Source organism: Pleurodeles waltl, chromosome 9 (assembly GCF_031143425.1).
Source record: "Pleurodeles waltl isolate 20211129_DDA chromosome 9, aPleWal1.hap1.20221129, whole genome shotgun sequence".
In the NCBI taxonomy this organism is placed as follows: Eukaryota; Metazoa; Chordata; class Amphibia; order Caudata; family Salamandridae; genus Pleurodeles; species Pleurodeles waltl.
The window spans coordinates 961,880,690-961,901,030 of NC_090448.1; the positions used below are offsets into that span (position 1 = coordinate 961,880,690).

The 20,341-nt window shown below is 41.0% G+C and overlaps 1 protein-coding gene across 2 annotated transcripts in view; it reads right to left on the reverse strand.

The window, feature by feature from the left end:
• The window catches only part of MOK (MOK protein kinase), a 401,862-nt gene that overhangs the window by 188,022 nt on the left and 193,499 nt on the right, over positions 1 to 20,341 (reverse strand). For both annotated transcript variants that reach the window (XM_069208354.1, XM_069208353.1), the window contains exons 5-6: positions 19,167 to 19,245; positions 18,934 to 18,982 (exon numbers count right to left, since the gene is read on the reverse strand). In XM_069208354.1, coding sequence (XP_069064455.1) covers positions 18,934 to 18,982; positions 19,167 to 19,245 — 128 coding nt within the window. The remainder of the gene's footprint in view (positions 1 to 18,933; positions 18,983 to 19,166; positions 19,246 to 20,341) is intronic.

A 20,341-nucleotide genomic window follows, 5' to 3' on the forward strand; every position in this document is an offset into this window, starting at 1 on the left:
TCTACCTCTTCCCATCACTGCACTCCTGCTTAGCCTCTGTGTTTAGCTTGCTGCCCCTACCCTCCGATGTCCTTGTGCATGCCCCGGCTCCTTCATTTTTGCCACCATGTTCCATGGACCTGCCACTGTCCTTCCTATCTACTCCGAGTGTTCTGTTCAGCTGCCACTGCCCTTCCCACCTGCCCAGTATGGTCAGATGGCTGCCGCAAGTCCTTGCCACCTCCACCCTGTCTGTCCGAGTTCCATGCCCCTATTTACTCAATCCTGTCCTCCATGGTCCATTTTCCTGCCACTCCCTTCTGTCCTCCATGCTCTGTTGTGCTGCAACTGCTCCTCCTGCCTGCCCTGCTAGGTCTGTTGTAAAGCCCCTTCCTCTGACCTCTCTTGTCTGTGTCCAGCCCCTACCCCTCCCTTCTGTTCTCCATGGTCCTTTGTGCATGCCTCTGCCCCCTCTCTCTCGCCCACCATGGCTGTTGTGCGGATACCAACCCTCCCGCTTGCCTTGCATGGTCAGTACCTCCCGCCTGCCCTGTGTGGTCAGCTTGCTGCCCTTGCCCCCCTCCCACCTTCCTTATGTTGTCTGTGGGTATGCCATTATAGTCTAACTGTTGCCCTCCGTGGTGTGCTTATGCTTCCAGTGCACATCCTGTCTGCCCTCCATGGTCAGCTTGCTGTTTCTGTGCAGGCCCCTCACTCCTGCCTTGTCTGGTCCATTGTCGCCCCTGTCCCCTCCCTCCTGCCCTTCATAGTCCATAATGCTGCAACTGTCACTCCTGTCTCTCCGGTATGGTCAGCTTGATGCCCTTGCCCCTTTTACCTCTGTTCTCTGTTGTCCATGTGCACGGCCCTGTCCCCTCCCTACTGCTTTCCATGGTTAGTTGTGTTGTACTGCCGTGCCGCTTGCCCTGTGAGTGTATAGTGCTGCTGCATCTTCTGATGCTAGCCCTGTAAGGTCAGTTTGATGCCCCTGCCCATCTCCCTCCTGCTCTCTGTTATCCAAGTCCATGTCCCTACTATGCCCCTACCCAATTCCTCCTGCCCTCCACGATCCAATGTACCATGCTTTTCAACTTTTTGACCTTGGTAAGAAGGAGATTTTGAAAACAAACCTGGGGAATTGATTTTCCCCATTGACTTATATTGAAAAAGAGGGGAGTTTAGGCAGGAGACAGATAAAATAAAACCCATTTGGGCTTAAAAACATTGGTAGTCTCCTGCCTGAATCGGGTCTGCTGGCATGTATAGTTGTACTGCCATAACCATAATTAATACAACCATAACTTGTGTCAGAAAGTAACTTTAGGTCACAAGTTATAGTTTCTTAACATAAGTATAAGTATAACTGCTAAATTTCTATGGTTTTGTGTCGGTAAAACGTGAACCTAACTATAACGTCCTCGTAACCTTTGTTTTTTCAGTGAATTTCTTAGATATATATGGTTAGGCAATGCTAGTTAGCATCATATCTAGGCAGGTGGGGGTGTGGCTAGGGAGCCAAACGAAGGCGGCCGCGGATGACTCACTAAAAAGCCTCCCACATTCAGTGCACAGATCCCCGCTCCTAACCTAAAAATCCTGCAGAATCTGGAGAGTGGCTGGAGGAACTTAGACCTGCTGCAGGGCCCTTCCCAACACCATGCTTGAGTGACAGGAAGTAGCCAGGCACTATGGCAGTTGCAGCGGCTGGGTGATTGGAGAAGCATTTCAAAGAAGAAAGCCAACTCAGCAGCGGGGACAGACAGCACCACGCTCCCTTACTTGGTGCAGAATATCTCCATATGCCCGACAGAGTTGTGAGGGAGCGGGGGGTGGACGCACAGTGCAAAATTGGAAACGATATAGACCCAGCCACATTTAACTGAATACAATATACACAGAACGATATATCTACTTTCAGGCCCACACTTACCAGATATGGTGGCAGTGCCATCAATAGAAACTGGATTTAGGAAACTCAAACATTTCATTGAAACAGGAGTCATGCAGCATGAATTGCCTGAGCTGATTAATGTGTGATGCAGCGATGATTGAACACTGTAACAGTGGATGCACAGTAACGCTAAATATCATGATAAAATACATAAGTTACACTGACTGAGCCACAAAGACAGAAAGACATTATGTAAGCAGATTTCCATCATGCTCCACTAAACAAGTGACTGGCCTTAAGAAAGGTATGCAAGACAAACACTGGGTATTGTCATCAGTCCGACAACTTAGACATATACAGAAGAGTTCTAGAAAAGAAAAACCAAAACAAGGTAAATTGTCTTCTGAACAAAGAAAAATGACTCATGCTAAACTTTGTAAACCGGAAACAAATATAGCATCTGATCTACCTCAACTCCAATGGTGACAAAAGCCTCCAGGCACTGCTGTTGACAATGAAAGGCAGCCTCACGAAAATTTATAACAAAATAGATGCTTTAACCCAAAGACTGGACTCCTTGCATGAGAAGCTGGAAGGTCATGAACAACACTTAGTTGCTGTCGAACTTGGTATACCGATATCAGAAGATACATTAACAGCAGTGACCAAGGCAAAGAAAAATATGCTGAATGAACCTGAACAGATTAAAAAGAAAAGGAAGACTTGGAATTGAGATCCTGTAGATGCTACATACAAATTACTGGTGTCCTGTAATAAACAGCAATGAAGAAAGAGGATGACGTCACAGAAAAAAAATACTGATTTCCATATCTGGAGGAGAGAAATTATCCCCAGTGTTGTGATCGAGTGGGCTCATTGCATGTTAGCCCCTTGGCCATGCTTGGCACCCCACAGCAACCTATAAGCTTTTCAATTATTGAGAAAGGGATACGATTCTTGCTTTGGCGAGGACAAGAAGAAAGGGAGAAACTAGCTATGTATCCAGATCAAACAAAAGGAGTCCTGGAAGCTCAACTAAGTTTATTATTGAAAAAAGAAAGCTGCAACAACAGATCACTGAATATGCAATGCTCTATCCACTGAGAAGGCGTTTCAAAATAAATGTCAAAGTACACATATTCATGGATCATCAGGATGCTACCACATTCATCAACAAGCACAGTGAAAAACAAGAATAATTAGGTAGGTAACCTCATGTACCACAAACATATATTGATATTCCTTTCATGTTTGACAATTTGGGTCCAAACAAGTTGTTTATAGGTTGAGTGTAAGCGTACTGCCTCTAGTGTACTTTTAGTATACTATACTGTGGGCTTAAAGCCATTTCATTTGTTCGGTTCAGTGTCATTTAAAAAGCCTTGCTTGCTAATGGTCAGTCACACCTCTTTGTCCCTCCCTTTCCTCTTTGAGAGCAGGAACTAATTACTGTATAATTATGCTCTGTCATGTTTATCTGTTCTTTGGGAGACTTTTTTTCTTGGTTTCCTGCTCGTGTTCAGCAAGGCTTTTCTTTTCATTTGCAGAGCATTTTCTTGCTCTCTGATAACGTGCTCTATGAGTGTTCGCTTTTTCCAGGATGTTGTTACATATGTTTTTTTCAGCCAGCATATTACTTTTGTCGCCCCTCACTCATAACCTGAATATACAGCGTAAAACTTTTCACAAAACGGGCACCACCACAGGACAAACACATTCACTTACAACTGGCAAAGCTTATCTAAAGTTTACAGTGTTTGAATCCGCCAGCCAGGAGATGAGTGCTATTTTTTCTGTTGGTCACTGCTGTAGTTCCCTGTTGCTGATGGTTGTTGTGTTGTGTCCTTTATTGAATAATATTTTTTCACAAATATAATAAATAGAGAATATAATTAAATATGGAATTTGCTTTATGGAATTGGAATCTAGAACCGCTGTTTATTGTTTGGTATTTGTGCCTGTCATCGTCTTAGCTCCTGGTTGGAGGGGAGGGAGTCATTGTGTTTCCTTGCTAAGAACCTGCAGAATCCTTGCACAATGATGCGAAGGCCAGGCCTTAATTATAGATGTTGTCAGGATCCCATCTGTTGGATAAGTTTTAGTGGACACAAGGGAGGAGCACAGCTTCTCACCTTTCTCTGCCTTCGGGGCAGTGAACTGGTGGTCACTCCTCTCCTGCAGTTGATGTCTGCCCTCATATATTGTCCTCTCACACTAAGCTTACAAAGAGCCCTGCAGAGTGTGAATTGTGTTCAGACAATGATGAAGTGCACTAACCCTGGAAAAGCTAAGGCCTGAGCAACCAAACAGTTGTTTCTTGGATTTGTGGGATGAGAGGCCTACCTTCAACTTATCCTGGGTTTTCACCAGCAACACAAAAAGCTGCATTTATTTTCCAACTGACTCGAACATTTTCTAAAACGTTGTTGATTTTTGCAATTCGATACCCATTTGTATTATTCTTAATAGGTTTCCTGAAATACATTTTTTAAACTGAGGAGACGATATCTACGGCTTCTGCAAAAGTGCATCGATTAACTGCTGCAGGTATTAATACTACACTGAAGGCATCTGTATGTTTATTCTTCTGTAGTGTTAGCATGCAGCTACATCTGGGCGCTCCTTCAATACGGCAGGGTGAAAACAAAGCACCCTCTGGCTCATTACTTAGGGAATATATTTTGAAACTGGTGAGTTTTATGATTTTCTCTGACGTTCTGATTCTCTTCTGGTCTTCTGAAATGAACAAGCGAGCTTTCTCTAGCAAATGCCCCCTCCCCAACCCCGATATTAAAAAGTATGTCCTGCACCCACCAACTTATTAAAGAGTGGTGTCAGAAAAGCATTTTTCACGCACTGCGTTAGAATGGCATATGCTACATTTGTCCCTAATACTTTATGATGTATGTCAGTAGATCCGTAGCATCATGAATCTTCATGTGCTCACACATGTTAAAGTATTTAAATGGCTGATTCGTCCATTGGGTTAGTGATACAGAAAATCGCACACACCAGGCTTTGTGCATATGTCCCTGTACCATTGTGTCCATCAGATTCTTCCATTTCTTGGTTCCTTTATTTAAAATGGCGACTCTTCACCATTTGGTCTCTTTGACAGCACCAGCTCAGGGCTGTTCCTTTACACGGCAGCAACACAAAAGGATGATGGACGGAGTGCTGAACAATGCAAACACTCCCCCCCACCCCCCCAGTCACAGATCTGGGTTTAATCCATTCTTTTGCTCACCATGCCACCCCAGTTTGGACCCAGCCATATGCAAATCAGTCTTGACCCTGTTCCTCATGGGAACAGTCCAGCCTGAACTGCCAGGCCAGGTCCTCCCTGGACCGGAAACAAGCATCCTGGGACTGGTTTCAGGATATCACCCTTCATCAGCCAGGCTAGCTTGAATCTAGTGGCACAGTGAGCAAGGGACCCACGTCTGGGCATACCCCTCCCACTTAGGGCAACTTTAGCAACACAAAAGGATGATGGATGGAGTGCTGAACAATGCAAACACTCACCCCCAGTCACAGATCTGGGTTTAATCCATGGTTCTTTTGCTCACCATGCCAGCTCAGTTTGGACCCAGCCATATGCAAATCAGTCTTGGCCCTGTTCCTCATGGGAACAGTCCGGCTTTTTTCCAGTTTAAGGAAATTTCACATCTCCCTAAAACTATCTTCCCTGGTTTCCAGGGCTGTGCAATTTTATTTTTAGATAGAATGCATTCACCCTAAAAGAAAATACACTTCATTATGTTTTATGGTATTCATTGGTGAGGTGGTTAGGTTCCATTATACATTCAGTACAGTTATGCAGTTCATTTTTTTAAATCAAAATATGAAGTATTATTTGTTTCAAAAGGCTCATTTTTAGAGAGTATCGACAGCTAAAACATGTTCCTTTCTCTGCTGCTCGTCTGCTTTCCAGGTTAAGGAACTCTCACCTCATTTCCTTATCAGGATCTCTCTCAGTTTCTAGAGCTGCGCTGTTCTTTTTGCATCATGCCCCATCTAAATGGCCAGTACAGTGTTAGTAGTCAACTCATACTACGCTCAAACTCAGTTGAAACAGATTATCCTCGATTGCAGTTGATGAGGTAGCTCACAGATATAGCAGCGTATTTCACATTCTAGATAGCGGATGCAAAGAAGTATGGGGTAAATGTTCTCCAAAGAACTCCCACTCTTTGTCTCATAGCTTTCAGATCACGTATGTAGCTGTGATTTGTTTTGAAGTGGCAATGTTGTTTACTTTGATTTAAAATACAAGGGTTGTGTTTGATGCATTTGCCTCAATGATTGCCGATCTGAACTAATGTGAACGTTCTCATAAAACATATCCAATATTAACAACATGTATTGAGAGGGGCAATTGTAGAATATAGAAAAAGTGATGTGTTGCCCAACATATTCAGTGTATTATGACACAGCATATGCCATCACTTTGTCAGGATATGCCCATAGTACTGTTTCCGAAAATACATCCATAAGATTCCACAGAATATTGCCACTATTGTGTGCAACAGATAATGACAACTGTATTATAAGCTTGACAATGTGCACCTTTTTTTGTGCCACCTGAAAGTGTCACCTCCTTGTGCCACAGAATGTGGCCTTTATAATACGAACAAGATGATGACTAAGAGAAAATCCTATTTTAATTGTCTTCATGAAATGACAGCAAACCGGGGTGTTTGCTTTCTACCAGTTTTCTTCTCCATCACCATCAGACTTCTGTAACAGCAACTTGAAGCTCTGTCCGTATGTTGTACTGTATAGACTAAAAAACGTAAATGCACCAGTCATTCTGCACCACAGAATGCAATTTTTTTAATTGTTTCAAAAGATATACACTGAAGCATAGATTTTGATACCAGATAAGCGCCACCTGGACTGTCAATTTCACAATTACAATGCTGATGCTTGATAAACCAATCATAAGCTTCCAGTTGTGCCTTTACTTTCCATTGTTGCTGTAGTTGGAGTCCCTTTTCTAAACCTTTTTTAAATCAATTCTACCTTTGTATATTTACAGAGGCTGGTTTATTCTAAACACTTTGTAACTTTTTTATGAATAGATATTTTTAAGTTCCTCTTGAAAAAATCGTTTGAAAAAACATTTTGGCAAAACATTCGCTAAAATCTAGATTGCACATTGATTTAGTAAAAGTGATAAAATGTTAAACTAGATGTCGTATTTCATACATCAAGATATTCTGCATGACTTGTTGCACGTGCATATAAGCCAAGAAGAAATCTGCGGTTGAAATGTTAATTCAGGTAGTAGTGGTTTCAAAGAAAAACAAAGACACAAACAATGTTTTTGTTTTAATTTCTGCTCCTCACCTTATGAGTTCACCAGACTTCAAAACACACTTCTGTAGAATCATAAGCTAGAGAAAGTATTTAGGTGAGATAATCAAAGACAGAAGTCCTCTCAAATTGAGTGAATGCTACATCGTAAAACAAAATAGTCTTTACAGTTTACCTGTGCAACATAGTACTCCTTAGTTCAAACAAATATACAATAAATTTTGCATTGTGGTTGAAGTAAATAAGACCATTAATCTGTTCATATTGTAAGGAAAATAGATGTCTGCAACTCAAAACATTTGTAAATCTCCTAGAGGTCGTCATTGTTAGGTCAAGCCTAGGCAGCGCGCATGCGCAGTCTGGAAGACCTGTTGTACTGAATAAAGGACTTTGCTCTCGCCTGCTGCTTACCATTGGTTTAGTCCAGTGTTGCTCTTCTTTGCTGCCTCCAAGTGGTTCATGCAGTGAAATTTCACTTCAGTTTTTCCGCAGAGGAACACCGCTCCACCAGTTTCCTTCCGCTTGTCTTCTTCATGTGGTGTTGAGGTGAACTCTTTTTTTTTGTAATAGCTGCAGTGTAGCACGCTTCACTTTATCTGTAAGTATGGCGGCCGCACACACCACCACCTCCAGCCCGTCGTTCTATTTGTTACTGGTATGTTAACACTGTTATTTAGTATTTTTTTTAAATTTATTTTAACTATTTTACTTGTGGTGCTTTTGTTTTCAGTCAAATGCTGCCATGTTTCTTCTTTCTCTCACCAGCGCATTTGTGCCCTCGCTACTATGCACTGTAAGATCAAACTTACATTGTGCCAGCTTATGGCTGATGTCAAAATGTTACCGCTTCGTAAAAGGTTACCACAGCTTTTAAAACTAATTTTTACTGAGACCCCGAAAGAAACTGCTGTGTAGGTGATAATTTGTACTTGCACTGAGCCCAGTCTGGTGTGTTCTGTATTTTAGACAGTGTTGTGTCCTAGATCATTGCTGGTTCAAAATATACATTTGAGATAGTCACAGAATAACTAGGCAAGTTCATGGCCCCGGAGCAAGATCTGTGAGCGAGCCGCGTCAACTCTGCCTTTTATCTGTCATAAAGTCAGTGTTGGCAAATTAAAAATAGACCGCATGGTTACAAATTCTGAATACGCTTTCACGCTGCTTTGTAAATTTACTCACCATTTACAGAATTTGCTCGCCTGCTGCACAAGGCGCAGGCTTTGCCTTTCATCTTAGGGAAGAAAATTGAATGAGTATAACGCAAAATGGTTCTACGCGCTAGTATTGCACTCTATTGATAAGGACAATGTCTTGCAGTGCGCTATGCATAAGGCACGTTGGTGGTACAAGTGAGACGCAAGGCCAAGGGCTCCTGCGAAAGCAGCAATGTACCGTTTGAACAAGAGCTGCATCACATATTTCATGAAATGTGCACATTACTTTCGTTAGGAACGTGTGCCTTAATTGCAGATGCTGGTATGCTCTGCTTCAATAGACATTCCAAACCTAAACACACAGATAAAAGATATTGGGCCTGATTACAACTTTGGGGGAGGTCTTAATCCGTCCCAAATGTGACGGATATACCACCAGCCGTATTACGAGTTCCATTGGATATAATGGACTCGTAATACGGCTGGTGGTATATCCGTCACTTTACCGTCACTTTTGGGACGGATTAACACCTCCTCCAAAGTTGTAATCAGGCCCATTGTCATTTACATAGCCAATAGCTCTAACTCTCACAAATGCAAGGCCTATTGCATTGAAAATGCTTGTCTTATTTGGCTCTCCTGTCACTTTGCTTGGCATCACATATCCTTTAGGCGCTGTTATACCAATGGCATTGGGTATCAAAATTTAACTGTTGTAACATCCGTGTACTTCTCTGTTTATAACATTTACCATTTGGATATCTTCAGATACGTTTCTATATATCCACGTTGATCACAATATCCCTAGCGTTAACCTGAAAGAGAGAACTTGCATCCTTTTTAGACACTTATCCTACCAAGACGGCATCCGCACAGAGCACATAATGTAAACACAAATAAATACTTTCAAATTGTTAATCCATAGAGAATTCATAGTGCAAAGATAGCAATGACACTGCACTCTTACCCACACATTACAAAGAAAAAGGACTTTTTTACGTTTATCTTTACAGTTCATTTTTCAAGATGGCACCCACATAGGACATTGAGACAAAAGGATGGGTTCATGTATCCCCTACAGTTTATCTCACGAACAAAACATCAACCAATAATGTTTGCTTTGCTAAATGCAACCTCCTATATGGATCAAAATGTACTGAAGTTTTCTTTTACAGCATTATTGGAATGTAATAATTGAAGAAAGGTCCCCCAAATGAACGACCCGTAGATGCGTGAGAAATGCATTGGTGCACTCAAAGGACTGAAATTAATATTTATCTAAAAGAAGAAAGGAGTTCATATAACGTTAGAGAAACTAAATACATAGAATTAAAAAAAATACTTGATAACAACATATCAAGTATTTTTAAAAAACTGAATTTCTTAATTAATTAGAGTTTGAGAAATGTGATACAAAATTGAAGGTTTATTGTATGACTAAATTGAAGGTGAATGTATATAAGCAGAAATCTAAGACCACAGATTGTTCATGGAGGGGCTGCATTAGAAGAGAAAGCACCATGTGCTATAATTGGCATATCCTAGGCTACAGAACAAGTCAAATGGATAATAGTGGCTGCTTCTCGAAGTTTGGGGATACCTTAATCTATCTTCCAGATGAGAGACGGGCACTTTAAGAATTTTAACACTCCTTTTCGTCCTGGAGCATAAGTACCAGGATATTTTTTCGCATAAAGTTAATATGCAGTGATGTGCTGCTGAAAATGTTTTTTTTTCTTTTTTTAAAGTGAAAGACCAAAAAGCAAAAAGAATAACAATAAAAACATGATTAAAAGGTACAAACAAAAAGGTTCTACTCAGAATCTTGTTTTCCATTAAAAACATATTAGAACATTTTCAGTCCGCACTTCTGTTTTCTTATTTATTCTCTTTACATAAACATAAAAATATCAGTTGTCCAAAACCCATTTGTTTTGAAAACTAATTGAAAAATATATATATATTTATTTATATGCTGCAACTTCGCCTTCGATCCAGCCACTTACTTCACGGTGAATCACAGCAGGGCAGCGACCCCTCGTACACACATCAAACGTTGTCAGAACCTCACAGGGACAGCAGTCCCTCGACGAAAAGCAACGGGCCGTGACTCCAAGCAGGAACGTGTTTAAACAATCCTGGCGCATTTCGGAGAACTAGCTCCTTGATCACAGGTCACATATACTGCTCCATTATGCATACATTTAAACCGAAGGAAAACAAACAACATCAACAAAGGACTCTGAACGCGATGATAGTTAAAGGTACCCTATTACCAACGTTCTTGCTTTGGAGTCACGGCCCGTTGCTTTTCGTTGAGGTACTTCTGTCCCTGTGAGGTTCTGACAACGTTTGGTTCATTCTGTGTTTATGGGGAAATGTGTTGATATATAAGGGTATATATGTTATAACCACTACCAAATGCGAGGCCCTATGCCTAAACACAACTGCACAGGGTGAAGGCTGTGCACGAGTGGAGGTGGGCGCAAGATAGGTTGTGCCTAGACTGGCGCTCAGGTCAGCACCGCTAGCAATGAGTGCTACACACAGGTAACAACTGTGCACAGATGGTGCTTAGGAACACAGTGGGATAACTGTAGGCAAGGACCTTTGGGCCCTGTACCTAACCCCAGTGGTTGGTTGGACTCACAAATGCTTAGGCACTGGTCCAGATGTATCTAACCTCTGCAGTGCATGGCCAAATGACATACGCCATGGTGCACAGGAGGTGGAGGCAGTAAATCACTATAAAATCACAGAAATTCAGTGATAAAAATTTAAGGGTAAGTTATGGTTTGTTCTGTTCATTAAACCTATAAAACACTGAAATGGGCCAGTTACAAATAACTGTGCAACTAACAACTGAGAATTATGCCATGCTCTGATCATGACATCATTGACAACAACACTGATGATATCACATATTACATGACTAATGACATCACTAATGACATGAACGTACAAAGAAATAGAATGTATGATGCAGACAGTATTCACGTCAAAAAGCACAAGAAATTAATCAAGACCACATTATACACCTCTAAAAATGGCAAAATAACCATTTTATGTACATTTAAAACATTTAATACCAGTGCAAACGGTTGAAATCGTAGAGGGTACTTGAAGAATATAGTGCTTATAAAACCTGTACTAAGCACAAACAGACTCTGCATGCCCAAGTTACATGGAGACAGTGAGCTTGACCCAATGCTATGGACACGTAATACCGGTGGAAGAACTGAGACACAGGTTTGACAGAAGAAAAACAGGCACCTATGTAATCTGCGCCACATCCCTCTAGAGTACTAGGTGGTCTAATTCAATGGGGGCAGGGGAGGCACTTGATCACCGTATTTTATAAGGTTCTCCGCAAAGAAATGGTGAATGCTCCCTTTGTAGTGCGTAGGAGCTAGGAGAGGGAACTAGAAATACCCATCACAGGTGCAGATTGGGTGTATGCTTCTAAACTAGTGCAGACAGTGTCCTGCAATCCAGATTGAAATTGCTGCATTTTAATTTTCTGCACTATATTTACACGAGCCCCAGTCGCCTGAACATGATTGACCCTTCTAAAGAGGCCAGATGTGCACGATGCAGAGTTGAGGGCTACATTCTTGCATCTAGCCTGCGACTGTGCTGGGATCCAGGGATTTTGGATGGAAGTGATTCCTAGGATTACAAGAGTCACCGGTATAGTGATCCCTCTGACCCCGATGGCTTGTCTCCTAGGTGTGGTAAAAAACAAAAAAACAAAGGGCGGAAACTGTTGTACAGGCTTGCCCAACTTGCTCTCTTATTGGCCAAAAGGAGAGTGACCATTGGCTGGATGGGTCCTAGGTCGCCAGTGATGGCTGTGTGGCTGCGGGATCTCCTTGAATGGGGAGTGGCTGAGGAGGGCTACATGCGCCTAACTCGCACAGATGAACGTGCTATAGATGTGCTAGCAGCATGGAGGCTCCTCCTCGATAACTTTAACAATGAGAACTCTTCCAGCTCTGAAGCAGGATCCAGTAGTGAGGGGTAAAGTTTGATGGCCTCTGTGTTAATGTGTTATTGATATGACAGCCAAGTGTGTCTGGTGTATTTTTAGCATGTACCTGACTTAATGACTTGGATTAAGTAATGCACTGTACCCTGGGAGACTCACTAAGGGCCTCTGCCCTTTGTTGCAATTGTTACTACTTACAATGCCACGTGATTATGATACATCTCCGGCAATGTACTTGAGAACTTGCACTGCTCAAAGTTCAGTATGTATTTTATGAAACTCAATAATATAATTTTTTAAAACATAGGTAGAGTTACCCAACTTTTATATGTCGCCAGGCAAGTTAAATGGAACTTGTGGCAGTTTTCTAATGCTATAAACCTTGTCTCAACATACTTTTCTCCAAACCGACCTTAATCATGAGGCAGAAGAGTGCATGAAAGGGGTACTCGCCAGTTGCATTTTTTATATAACTCTTGCCTTTCCAGGTTATAAACAATGTTCTATCACCACCAAGAAATTCCAAACCAGTGCTTGAGGAGCCTGAGCCGGTCTAAGCAGAGCTCATGGCAATCCTGAGTGGTCGAGGTACCAACTGAAATGTGGTGCTTCCAAGGGAGCAAGTGCAGAGGAGTACTAAGATGCACACCTGAATAATTCAGAGTCCCCTTGACGATTCAGCTCCATGCAACTTAGCAATAAACTGGAGTGGGACATAAGGGTGGAGCTGGCTTCCGGTTTCACTGAATACTACTAAATGGTTTAGCAGCCTTTCAGTGGCTGTCCCCAGTAACTTTAGGGTGTAGCCATGAGATGGACTGGAGAGTTCCAAAGTAACACAAAACAAAGTACCCAAAGCCAAACAGGAGTTTCTCGTCTACAGGAGTCCAACATTCAACATTTTCTGCATCTCTCGATGGGAGGATTCATGCCCAGATTGCCAACATGACCCAGATGGAAAAGGTCTGTTTGTAACTTTTAAAAGATATGAGCACCACTGCAGGCAATACTGACTTAGTATGTCATATATGGACATCATTTAGAAGAAATGCCTCTGGACTTACTCGATCAGAGAATCAGGTTAACCGACTGGACAAGAACTAAGAATGACTTGAAGTCGAAGAAAAAATCCATTAGGAAGATATGCAGCAACATGAAGTTTTTAAGGAGTGTGCTATCATAACAGCATATTTACATTTCTGGAAGGGTGCAGATTTTATACAGGTATCAACACTTGAGTGCTCTGCAATTTATTTGTAATCACAACAGACTGTGGTGTATTGGTGGATCAACTTCTGACTTATGCATCCCTAGTACCTAAATGGTCATGGGGATTGCACAACCAGAACTTGAGACCAATGTGGTACCATGCATACGTCACATTCTGAGGGCCTCCCAAAGACTGGTAACAACTTAATAAAGATCTATTCACGGAACAATCAGTTGAAACTTGAGCAATCTGAAGGCAAAGTGGGAATTTGGACTGTGAGTTCTCAGACTAGAACTGTGATGCAGCTCTGGGGCACATTGCCAGGATTAAACAAGTGTTAAGTTCAAGCTCTTGAAGCTTAACTATCTGCACCACTAGTTGCTAATCATCTCAAACTCCTACTCCCCATCCTGGTGTGACCTGAGCAATCAGGGTTTGTAGCCGGGTCCTCTACAGCACACAACCCCCACACACTGTTAGCTTTAATGCAAGAGCTTGATCCAGGCTTCAGGGAACTAGTGAGCCCCACCAAAGTCTTTCACTCTGTATAATGGAGCTATTTGTTCTTTGTCGTATGATGGGCCTCTGAAGCACATTCTTGGAGTGGAAAAAATACTATACAACCCAGCAACAGTGAGGATTCGTATAAACAGAGTCTTGTCCTCACCACTGGCAATTTCAAAAGGCACAAGATAAAGATGCCTCTTGTACCTAGTTTTGTTTGCCCTAGCTGTGGAGCCATTGGTGTTTAAACTACATCAACATTATGCACAACATGTATTAAGATATACATCCCGCCATATTCTTATATTGCTATATTCAGGCGATAGGATGCTTTATCCTAGGGAACCAGGAAGCTGCCTTTATGATATCCTGAGAGAATACACATAATTTGGGGCACTATCGGGGATCATCAATAACTGGAGAAAATCACAGGTGTTTCCTCTATCAGAGAATGTGCAGTGCTTCACCCCTGGGTTCCTTCTCAAATGGTGAGGGTTAAATACCTCAGCATCTGGATTTTATTACAAGACTGAAGGCTCATTTTATGCAGTCTTTTCTTGCTTTTATTCGCACAGCAGCCAAGCAAGAACTACGTTTCCCAGAAAAAACAACGTTAGAACTACAAAATTATATCACAAAGGAACAACCAATAGGAAGTTGAATATAATAATACTTATGTTGACTGCGAACAAGTCCTCTATTGTTGCTTCTCTAAGTCAACATAACTATATATTTTTTCACTTTCTCCATTTTTCATGTTAATATAAATTCATATTTACTGTTTATGGACATTTGCTGGTTTTATTCAATTCTCATTTCACCTTTCTAGCACTTGCAGTCGCACGCTCTGGTGTTCTTCCTTAGTTCAGGCACACATCATAACGATCGTCATTCTGCTGTTGCAAGACATGCCGCTCAGCTGTTTGCTTCTGTAGCGCTGGTCTGACCACAACCGCTTGCATGCGTGGTTGCTTTTCAAGGTTTCTCGCTCAGGTCAGAGTTTTTTCCGGCACGTAGCCATTCAGTATTGTAACAACCCCAGAGGTGGCTTCTTTAACTCCCTGCCTACCTCCTATAATGTGGTAGGAGTTTTAGCTTCTTTTTTCATGCCCTCTTCTTCTTAACAGCTCCCCCTACAGTCCCTGAGAGAAATTAACCCTTAAATTGCGTTTTTTGATTTATATTGAGAATTTAAATTTTATTTCATTTTCAGTTGTGTTGTTTCTTCATATAAGATAATTTATATTATTATCTACAATGTCTGAGGAGGAAGAATCACAAGTATTTAAGTATAACTTAAAGTCTTTTATTAAAGACTCAGTCCAGCAGGCTGTCTCTGTTTCTATGTTGCACATTAAAAAAAAACTTAGAAGGCTCTATTTCTAAGTTGATTTCTTCCAATGGATTGCCTGTTACCAAAGGCAAGATGCGTGCGGCTACCTCTACTGGGTCCTCTAAAAGCATTTCTATCAAAATTGGTCCTCCTACCCGAGAGGTTTCAAAACCAGGCCCCCTTTCTTCTCCCCTTCACATAATCCATTGTATGTGGGCCTCTGGAGAAAAGGCAGAAAATGTTCCCTCATGACAGTGGTGTTGCTCACCCAGTGTCTCAGGATTTAGTTGATCCCTTAGGTGAACCCATGTTTGATCCCTCATTTATGATTCATCCCAATTCAAAGGAATGGTTTCCCGAGGATCATGTTTCAGACTATATTTCTTTTTATTTCCGCATTGCCATGGATAAAGCTACTATAAATAAACTTAAATCTGAATGCCCCCGTCCCTCTTTGCCTAATGACATCATGGCTACTCCAGTTATTGACCCGCATATGCTTATGTTTTTCATCAAATTCGGCAAGGACCCTAAAAAAGGAGTGGACAGAGCCTGTTCCAATTGCCAAGATAGACTGTTGGACTTGGTGGGTCCTCTCACCAGAATACTGGATCTGGCAGAAGATGCCAAGATGGACGGCACTGTGATAGATCCTGTTACGCTTTCCAAATGGGCCACTGTGCACTTTGCATTTTGGGCAACCCCAATGCACATATCTCTCTCTCTCTCTCATGAGAGAGAGAGAGAGAGAAGAAAAAGTCTTCTGCTCAAAACTGACCCTAAACTTGGTTCTTTAGCCTCCACTAAAAAAGTCCACTGGCCAAAGGGTTATTGTTTAGTGACTTCTTTATAAAGGAATTAGGCAAATATGTGTCTACTTTTGCCACTATGGACAAAGCCCAACTTTCCCTAAATATATATATTTTTTAAGTCTGGGTCACTTTGCCTGCCACTGCTCCAGGGGGTCAATACCCAACAGAGGCTCCTTCAACGAACAGAACCAAATTGACACCTATTCAGGATTCAAGCCTCAATTTTATCCCCGCCGGGCCAGAGGACACCAGTCCAGAGGATATTCAGAGGATATTCAAATAAAGGAGAGCAATTTTCAGTTAAGTATTTTCAGTTCTGGCCTTCCTCCTGTAGGAGGCAGATTGGCTGTGTTCAAAGATTCATTGTTTTCTCTAACAACAGATCCATAGGTGATTCAGTCTATTTAGGGTTACCGCAGAATTTTACCAACCTCCAATCGAATTCCATACCCCTTACTTTTTTCTCACGATCAACAACAACTCATCCACAACGAGATACAATCTATTCTCATCATACAGGCCATAGAACCTGTCCATGTCGACTCTTCAGGTTTTCTCAGGACCATTTTTCTGGTTCAGAAAAATAAAACCAAAAGTTTCATCTCGTCTTGAACCTCAAAAGTTTCAACAACTTTGTGGTCTACCACCATTTCAAAATGGAGACCATTTTACATCTCAGAGATATTTTACTTCAAGACAATCGGTTGGTCAGACTAGACCTTCAGGACACCTATATTACTGTCCCAATTCATCCTTCCCACAGAGCATTTCTCCAATTTCAATAGGGAGATTCTATCTATCATTACAAAGTTCTTCCATTTGGTCCATCTTCAGCTCCTTGGTGTTTCACCAAAATTCTCAAACCGGTGGCAGCTGTCCTCAGGGCCCATGGAGTGCCTCTGATTCTTTATCTAGACGACTTCCTTATTATGGCCCAAAACAAAAATATTCTTTTTTCTCAGTTACATCTTTGTCAAAACCTTCTCCTTCGTTTAGGTTTTCTCATCAATGTCCAGACATCTGCCCTTGTTCCAGCTCAGCAACTGGAATTTCTGGGTTTCTTGATAGACACTACCCGCTCTATTTTTCAACTTCCTCAGCACAAAGTCAATCTCATAAAAAAGGAAATTCGTAATTCACTATCCCTCCCTCACATCTCTCCCAGGTCGTTAGCCCGTCTGGTGGGACTTCTCGCTTCTTCAATCCAAGCGATATTTCCAGGACCACTTCATTATCGGGTGCTTCAACGATTAAAAATACAACATCTTCACAAAGGCCGTGCCTATTCTGACCCAGCTACCTCAACCACTGCATCACCTGATACTTCCCTTCCAGACCTCTCCACTCATCCCAGCAGTCGCTCGCCAACGTACCCTGCATATATAAGTCCTCGGCTGGAGGAAGATCTTTCACCTCCCTGACAGGAAAAGGTTGGGACACCTTACCTCTTCACCTGAGACAGTCACCATTGCTACCTCAATTCAGGAAGGACCTCAAGACCTGTCTCTGCGGCTGAACCAGAGGACATATCCCTAGGCGCCTTGAGACCCTATGGGTGAGTAGTGTGCTTGAAAAATATTTGATTTATTGATGGATTAAAGCTTGGCAGTTTCAAGCTGCCTATTAGTAGGCTAGCTCTTGCTCAGGTCGGTTTCTAGTTTGCATAGCGCAGAGAAACTCTACGAGTACCCATCCGCTTTATAAATCTTTTTGATTTCCAATTTCTGATTTGTTCAACTATTTCGTCTTAAATCGTCCTGATGTTCAATTCAGCCTCTTATGTTCTACACTTACCATAATTACAACATAGGTTAGTAGAAATGTCGATTCTGATAAAATACGTTCCACCTGTGTCTATTTAATATCTCTAAAATCAATGTTTGAATCCTAAGTTGCCTGTGAAGAAACCACAGCAATCTTTTTATCTGTCTATATTATGTATTGGTGTGGTTAACAATACCAATGAAATCCTAACAATGAAAAAATTAAATAAGAAAGTAAATTTACATGTTTCTGTGCCTTAACACTTTCACTCTATCTGCATACCTTAACATATGCTGACACATTTTGCACTGAATGTAATGTAATTTCCATACTGTTCTGAAGAGTACCTTATTGTTTACATGACTGCTAAGTTTCCTTTATTTCTAATGCACCAAAGCCATTTTAGTGTCTTTCAAATGCACATCTTATGCACTGTGTAGCAAGTGTAGCCTCATTTGGAAGACTGCACCACAAAGTGTGCTTTTGAAAAAGTAGTGGAGTTAGTGCTTGTTTGTGCCTTACATATCTAGTCTTCAAGGTCAAACCTGCCTCCTGCTTGTTATTTAGTTTAATTTAAGGAACAATATTGAACATGTGCTCTTGCTTCTATCACTTGTATTGAGAAAACTCTATATACAACGTGCTCAGAATATATAGATTTTAGCATTCTACGCTCAAAATGAATGAGGGCAGAAGGTCTGGTCCATTGAAATGGCAATTGCCATGCAATAATTTACCTAGATTGTGGCTATTTTTACATTCAACATCTGTTAGACTTTTTAGGTTCTCCAAAGTGTTGTGCTTTCTTTTACAGAGAATATTAAAAAAAGACCTGATGTAATGGTGAATTAGAAAAGTCATCACTTGGATGAAATCTGAGTCTTTTAAAATGTACATTTGGTATTAGAAACAAATATGATGAACCGTTTTGATGTCTACCACTTTTAGTCTCCAAGACTGCTAAAATTGTGCTCACCTTAATTAAAATATTTTCTGGCTTCACATCACGGTGAAAAATACCATTTCTGTAAAATATAAATATGTGGATTCATGAACAACTCTTTTTTTAAAGGATTATATCTATGTTTTGCAGATTTCATAACATCTGGAAGTGCAACACTATCTACAATCCCCACCTTAAGTAAAAGCTAGTACAAAAAGATTTCTTTAAGTACATTAAAGTATTGAAATGTGAAAATCAAATGTTACCTGTGTATGTGATCAAGAGATTTGCATAACTGGAACATGTAGTTTTTTATCCTATTTTCAGGTAATGGATGTCTTCGAACTGTAAAACAGAAAAATGTTAAAGTGACAGCATTAAGAAGCCACTGCTGAATTTTCTTCAAATACCTCAAAATTGCTGAGTCTGTAGCACAAGCAATTACATTTACACTGTGATCATTTAAGTTACAACTTTGTTAGGCGTTCTAACGCCATCTGAGAGGACAGGTTTGGATTTGACACCTTCTTTTGTAGCACAGACAAGAAGTAGAAGCCAATCTAGACCTCATTCAAGACTTAGAGTACAGGTACTCACCGATGATCCTTCAAGGGCAAACACAGCTAGCATTTAGGAAATCCATTAGTAATATTCATATTATATATTTAATGGATCTGACTAAAGATCATTTGCATGGTAGCGTGATTTACTGAAAACCTGACAAAAGTTAATACTTATTTCACTGGGTATTACCTCAGAGATGCTTGTTTCGGTCTATATTATTTTGTTTTTTTCTGGATACTAGAGCATTTAGAGATTCTATTCCTTTATCAACAATTTTACATTGCATGGGGTATTTCTGGCAACTTTATTTTAACTTATGATTGCCTCAATTTCCCTTCTTTTCAGAAAAAGGGATTACTGACGTGAATAAAATTTCAGATTATTTAACAGTTCATAAGAGATACCATCATCTTAAATAATCTACAAGCGACAAGATTGATATTGGTATTTATGAGTGTAGAATGCTGTCAACCTCATAATCAACCTAATACTATCCAATTTAGATTTTAGGAAAGTCAGGATTTACCAGAAATCCTCAGATCTACCCTCAAAACAGAGAGATGATTAAAGCTTGAGGAGCAGTGAAAGAACATGGTAGCACCTTATGTGAACAGGAAACAGATAGCCCAAGCTGGATGTGAAGCACCTTTGGACTCTTTACTTAATATATGTTACAGACATTTTGAATAACTATAAACACAGTAATTTCTTTACAAGGTGGAACCTGAGGAAGATTTTGAGTCAAGGCTTTTCCTGGAGTGGTTTTCCAAATCCATCCTCAGGCCCTTCCTTGGAATCGGTCTAGCATTATTCATTGACGGTATAAGACTCAAACCAATTTGTATGAAACCAGTCAAGTATAAATAATGTAAGTGCT